The sequence below is a fragment of the Buceros rhinoceros genome, unplaced genomic scaffold, assembly GCF_000710305.1.
Source record: "Buceros rhinoceros silvestris isolate BGI_N320 unplaced genomic scaffold, ASM71030v1 scaffold10759, whole genome shotgun sequence".
Lineage (NCBI taxonomy): Eukaryota > Metazoa > Chordata > Aves > Bucerotiformes > Bucerotidae > Buceros > Buceros rhinoceros.
The window spans coordinates 21,069-28,093 of NW_010429763.1; the positions used below are offsets into that span (position 1 = coordinate 21,069).

At 40.9% G+C, this 7,025-nt stretch overlaps 1 protein-coding gene across 1 annotated transcript; it reads left to right on the plus strand.

The window, feature by feature from the left end:
• Positions 1-3,350: 3,350 nt before the first annotated feature.
• FGFBP2 (fibroblast growth factor binding protein 2) lies at positions 3,351-3,953 on the plus strand. Its single transcript, XM_010142777.1, has one exon. The coding sequence runs from the start codon at positions 3,351-3,353 to the stop codon at positions 3,951-3,953; it is 603 nt and encodes a 200-aa protein (XP_010141079.1).
• The last annotated feature ends 3,072 nt before the right edge of the window (positions 3,954-7,025 follow it).

A 7,025-nucleotide genomic window follows, 5' to 3' on the forward strand; every position in this document is an offset into this window, starting at 1 on the left:
CTTTCGGTGGGAGGGTTGGGAATGTGTGTGATGTGTAATGTAGCAAAAAAAGCAAAGCTTTCTGGAGTTCAGTAGTACTCAAAAAGCATGAGAGACATCATACATTGGTAATTTTTAGAATGCTTTACGTTCTCTGTCTCTCTTTTCCTCATTCACACTTACTCCTGCAATGTCCTTAGTATTGTCACTGTTAAGCTGTGGCTCTTTCAGAGAGCAGTGATACTATTTTTGCTAAATAATTTCAAAATCCAGTTTCCAATATCAAAATTCAAATCTCTTTAGCAATTGGAGTTAATGTTTGTACTGCTACTGATTTACTGCCTTGAATTTAAGCATACAGTTGCATTGCTGAATTAGTTAACAGTGGAATTCATCAACAAGATCAAAATTATCTATGTTACTAGTGTAAAACGTTTTGAGGGGTGAAGAAATTGGGTATATTGATCTAAAATAGTGTGTCTTCATACACCAGTATTGTTAACTTCGTTTCCAACAAGGTTCATTGGCTTGAAGTAGGGATAATCCTGTAAATCATTCATGTAATTCTTAAGAAGTGCTGGAAAGTGATAACGGTCTTTAATCTGGAATAACCTTAAATTTTTCATTTTTAGTGGAAACGTTTCTAATTGACAGTATGTAGCATATGTGTATATGTAATGTGCAGAACCGCAGATTTTTAAAAGTTTCTATTTTTAATTTGATAAAATGTTCCCAGTTCATTTAAATAAAAAAGAACTTGCTTAACTACCTGATGTTTGATTCTCAGTTGTTTTGTTGTGTAGACCTGTCTCTGAAGAGTTGCACTGAGTTAAAATCTTATGAAAATGTATTTTATAACCTGATTAAACATACCTTCTATATTTGACTTTTATTGATGACTTTAGCTTAAGTAAGATATGAGATCAGGAGCTGGAGCCAGAAGAATTGAATTAACGTTGTCTCTGGGTGAGGGATATCCCGACTTCCACAAAGGTTGTGATTTATGCCAAGATGGTAGGATTCCAGCCAGCGAGTTGTGGAGGATATCCACAGACCCTGCAAGTGCTCGAGGTGCTACTGCTTGCTTCTGTTGTTGTTTCTGTAGCACTGACAGCAGAATTAAACATTTGCCAGTTCTTCAGCTCCCATAGTTCACTGCTGGCATTCTGGCTTAACTTGTAAAAGGGCAATGAGCTTCATCTGAAGAAGAGACAGACGGAGGACACGTGTGTCACATAGGAGTGAGACAAGCACTCGGCAGTAACGTAATACTGTAATTAACTGTAATACATAAATATACCAGAGCTCTTGAGTCCAAGCTTTGGTATTTGTCCTTATCCTTGTGGTCTGATTTGTTTTCATGACTACGTTTTAAAAACTTTACAGGAGATCTCAAAGTTTTAAGTAGTTTTGAACTGTTTAACAATTACTAGAACGAGAGACTAGTAATAGTAACTAGTAACTAGTAATAGTAACTAGTAACTAGTAATAGTAACTAGTAACTAAAAAGCCTTCAGTTTCTAACCTAGGAACAGTCAGTGCTGTTGTGCATAACTGAGTGTAAATGATACATACGTTTGTCAGCTATTAGGAGGTCTTTGCTTGCAGTAGGGATTTGAAATCCTTGCAACAAAGTGTGAGGTGTGCAACGAGGTTCTTATGGCTGAATGGATGACAGGTGAGAAGACTCCCCAGAAAACAATGAAGAGTGAACTGTAAGTCTTCAGTAGGCTTGTACCATTGCTGTTGCTCTGAAGACTTGGCTGGAGAGCCACACCACTGTGCTCTGAAAGGGTCAGTCAAGAGGAACAATGGCAAGAAGATAGAAATGAGACCTCTACTAAAAATGTTAATAAAATAGCCTTAAAGAGGAGTTGAAAAGAAACCAGTGTCATTCTGTCCGTCAAATGGTATTTAGTCATGGGGAACTTTGTGACAAATCCACTGGAAGAGCAAGGTTCGAGCTTCCTAGAATGGCTGCTCCAGGTAGCTCCATCTTCAAGCAGGCAGCTCTCAGACTAGCTGGGGTGCAACACCAGCTAGAGACCCTATTTTCAAGAATTAGCAAAGCATTTTTTTGCAGTTCCATTTTTGTTCTGCTTCATTGTCTGTGTTAAATGAATGTTTTTGCCTTGTGTTTTCATTAGTACTACCTACTGAGTGGCTGGACACTCAAAATGATCTTCCATTCCATGATGTATGGCCATTCGTAAAGCCATGGCTTCTAGCATGCCACGGTTCTTCATGCATGCCTAAGTAATACGATAGCCCTTCAGAGAAGCAGTTCCGATCAGGCTGGGTGTAGTGCACATGTCTTCGAAAAGTGCATGGTGGGGTCTTAATTAGCCAGAGAAGTTCTGTGGCTTGCAGCAGCATGGGAGGGATTTTTCCTCACGACCTCCTGAACGCAGAGGAAGATAACATGATTTTCCTTAGCTCTGCTTTTAGTTCCTGCAGCAGAAACTGGTAGTCCAGGATTCTGCACTAATATGTCTATTCTCTTGCCTTTGTTTTATAGCATTTTTACAGCTCATTATGAACAGGAAAACATCTTTAAAAAAAAAAGTGATAAAGCACAAATGTCTGTCTGACATGCTTGGGGTCTGTTCCCTGCTTGCTGAGACCCGTGGTAAGCTGTCTGTTGTCTTGCTCTGAAAATAACCCATGGTGTGACAGTAGTGATGAAGCTTCAAAATGTTGGGTTGTGTTTAGCCCTGTAATACCTTATTTTGCTAAAGTTTTATTTCTTATCTTGCTTAAATATCGCAAGTCTAAAAATATTCCACAGCTCAAAGATCCTTCTGTGTGTCCCCACTGCGGGTCATGTCCTGACAAAATAAAGTACTAAAGGTGTATCTTTACTGCGCAAATCCACGGAAATCATTCCACAAATCAGCCGTTAGTAGGGCACATTTACAATCATCCAGATGTAGCTCCATAGATTGCTTTGGAACTTGTTTTTTTACTGCAGTATGGTCTTACAAGCTCTGGCTTGAAGATAGTGATAAAGCAGCTGGAGAATGGAAGATATCTGTTAAAAATCAAATATGACATGTTCATCCTGGACAGGAATGTGGTTTTCGGTTATACAACTATCATTCTGTATTTAACTGCATTTACAAGATTTGTCTTGTTACCTTCTTGGGAGTTCACAGCTTATTTGACACTCCCTTGGGCTATAAATCATGGACTCATGCCTACTGAAGTGTGATTTATTATTTTTATTTTAAAAAAAAGCTTGCATCCCACGTTTCACTGGAAAGAGGCTGCTTTGTGCACCAAGCCTTTAAATTTGTGAGCAGCCGGTTGTTTACTGGTTTAACTTTTCTGAATCGTGTTGCTCAAGCATCCTGGTCAGCTCCTCTCTCACCATGAAGAGTTTTGTTGTTCTTTTCCTAGTAGTGATCTGTGGCATAGGAGGACTGGGACAGAAGCTGAAGCCAAAGAAAAGAAGCAGTGGCGAAGAAATCAATTTTCGGACTAAATCCAAAGATGTTTGCACAATGAGCATGAGCGGGGACGAGGAGATGAAACTTAGAATTGAATGCAAAAGCCAAGGCATGTCCTACTGGTGTGAATTCAGCGGCAAGCCATCAGTCTGCCGTGCTTTCAGAAATAATCCAAAGGTTTACTGGAATCAGATTGCCGTGGAACTTAGAAAGCTCCCGCATGCTTGTGCATCTACACAAGTACTGAAGACCACCATGTGCCAAAAGGCTCCTGCAGAGGCTGTCATGAAGCAAGTAGCTGCTGGTGTGGAGCCAGCAGGTCTGGCAAACCAGGACAAATCAGTCCAGAAAACTGCCAGCTCTACTAGGAAAATAGGGAAACCTCCAGTGCTACCGCTTATAAAACCAACCCAGCGTGGTCAAGGGTCTGAAAATGAAACGGAAGCAATGAAACTGGCACGGGAACATTGCTGGGAATCTCTGCATGGTTTCTGCACCTACATTATTGGCATCTTTAGAGGTTAAGGATTTGCTTCAGGTAAAACTCCACCTTGAAGCTCAGCAGAATATGCCTTAGAGTTACCCTGTTGTAGTTTTATTTTATTCTGATCATTGGGGTCTTTCAGGGGTGTGGACAGGGAGGTTCTAGGCTCGCTCACTAAAATCTGAAGTGGCAAAGCCTCTGCTGTGGCTTCTGAGGGGCTGGACAGTCTCAGCTCCTGGTGATGGGCTACTGGTTCAGGAATCCCTGACAGTCCCCTGTGAGGTCTTTCATATGTACTGAGATGTTTATGCTGTCTGTTACTAATCCTATGGTATTTCAGGTCTGACTCTTTGCATTAGGCTTGTTGTCTGCCTTCTGTCATTCCTTCCCTCTTGTGCTGACTTTCGGATTTAAGCCTGTGAAGTGGGATAAATAACAAATGTATTAGCTCAGGCAATTTAGTGCTGCATTCATAATTTGGGAGGATAAAGGTTCTTCATCAAAACTGCTAGTTTAATAATTAACCATCTTACTATTCAAAATTAGTTTGTACATTTGCAGAAATGAATAAACCCAAGCGGACCATCTTGGTTTGCAGGTCTGTTTCTTAGAGGTGATAGGAGGTCACAGGCAGGCTCTTCTCTGGCGAGTCTCAGGTTTTCAGCCAGGATTCAAAAAGGGAAAGCCCTCGCTGGAGTGACTGGTTTTATACCCACTTCCATTTCAGCTCAGAGAGAGAAAGCCAGGAACTGGCAACTAAGCCTGGCAAACTTTTGACAGAAATGGGAATGTGTGCAGCATGAACCAGCAAGCTGGTTAACGGGTTTAGGTTGTTAATGATCTTACTTGTGCTTAATACAGTCAAGCAACTAATTAATCTTCTTTTTTGTTTTGCAGAGCAAAATTTTTACAGCCGAAGAAGGGTCCTTGCTGTAGTTTATATAGTATAGACACAAGAATTTTGGTTTTAAAATGATCATCTCTATAAATCCTGTAGCTGTTTTCTCTTTGCACCCCTAAAATGTACTTTTTAACAGCCCTGAAAAAATGCATGAAACTGGAGTGACTGTACTTAAAGTGTTGGGATGAACTAGCTGCTCCTGTTACACACCAAGGTGTACTTCAAATGATGTAACCAAGGTTCCACTTTAAGAGAGCTGACCTTGAATAGGTTTTTGCATGTGTGGATTCACTTCAGTTTGTTAGAGGATAAAGCTGTAAATTACGCTACAGTTAGTGCAAACAATAAAAGTAAGATTTTTGAGAACATACGCAGTGTGCTTTCTTAAAATTTTAAATGGTGCTACTTGTCTCGTGGTATTTGATACATGTTTCTTAAGGGGTGGTAGAATGTGTAAGAGAAATTACAGGTCTGGGTCATTACTTCTCTGCTGTGAACATGTTTTCATTAATACTAATATTTTCAATGTTACTGTGTTTATAGTACAATGATAAATTTCAGACAGCAGGGAAGAAAAGATTGGAGAAACAACATGGTAATGTAAGAATACGTTCCTAAACATAGACCTGTGATGCATCTGCAGCGTTCAGTGTTAATTAGGATCTGTTCGTTAGTGGCAATGTTGATGTTTGGGCTCACTAAGTACTCAAAGGTAACTCATATCTATGCGCTTGGGCACTCCTGTAAATCTCATCAAAACACAAAGCAAGACCTAACAGCCTGTTGTGAGATTACAACACTGTGATGTACATTCAGGTTATTTGTTACCAATGTTCCCTTTTGTTCACAAGTGAGCTTCATAGCAGGGGTATAACTAGGAAAAATTCATACCACAGAAATTAATAGTGCTCTGTACTGGCTGCTAAAGAGTTTCTGCAAGGCGTTGTGGCACTTAAGTACTTTTCCAGCTTTACTCACAGATTTGCAGTTCTCCCTTCATAATTCCATAGCCTTGGTTTTGACAGTGAAAAAAGTCGTCGGGGGAAATCAGGTGTTAAAGAACACCAAACATCATGTCTGTTCACCTTCCAATCAAGTATCTGAAACTTAGAAAATTGCCATTTGCAGTGTGGGGGTCATTTTTGTTAAAGTAGACCCAACCCACACCTCAATAGAAATGCTGCTGAGTCTGCCTGTAAATCATCTCAGCGATGCAGTAGTGCACTCTGGTGTTTTCTGAGAGAAGTGCTTAGGAGTGTTGTGTTTGGCCGTTCTTCCGTGGTTTGCAGTCTCACATTGTGCATTCAGCACAATGTAAGGTGCTGGAGTTGATACGGTATGGATTTTAGGGACAGATACTTTCCAAAAAAAAAAAAAGACAACAAAGGAAAAACCTAAAATTTCCCTGTTGCCCATTGCCATCCCTGCTTCTTGAGGGACTTAATGATTGCTGTTTTCTTTTTTCTGTTTCTCCTGCCATTTCTTTTTACAATCCCTGCTTTTTTCTCTGAAAAGGAGTCCCAAGCAGTAAGGGAGATTGCTTTGGGCTGTCTGCTTTTCCCTTTACAAACAAGAAAATTGCTCTCATCAGACTTCAGAGATCATTTTACAATGTATCACCGTTTACAACCACAGGAATAAGCAAACGAAGGAGAAGAGATGGACCCAGTGCTGTGGTGTTGTATCAGGGACACGTATCAGACATGCTGAGAATATATTTGCTCTATTTTCACATCTCGTGTACAAAGTTAACTGCATAAACCTTAGGCGTGAGGCCAGGTGCTGAATTTCCAGAGTAGCCATATTACAGTAGGTAAGAGCATGAAGAAAATGAAGCTGATGATTGATTTAGAGCAGAAGTTCATGTTCCCCTCCCTGCCTTCCTCTCCTCAGCAGGTTATAAAACTGTTTGCCACAGGCACCCGTTTCGCGGTGTGCTTCTGCTGCCCCCCAGCTTACAATGACTGTAGTCAGGAGGGGCAACAGAGGCATCCTTTTAGGTCTGCTGGCTGCTGGCCTAAAAAACTGTTACTCTGCTGCTACCGCTGGAGCCCATAAAAACTGATGTGCAAACGATGAAGTTGGTTGCCCCTGTATTTACCTTACCAGGGCAATGGGGTGCGAGAGGGGGCCCTCCCCACAAACATGGCCGTAAGAAAACCAAGAATTCGCCTAGGCACTGAAGAGGGCTGGAAGCTTCCTGCTGCAGGCA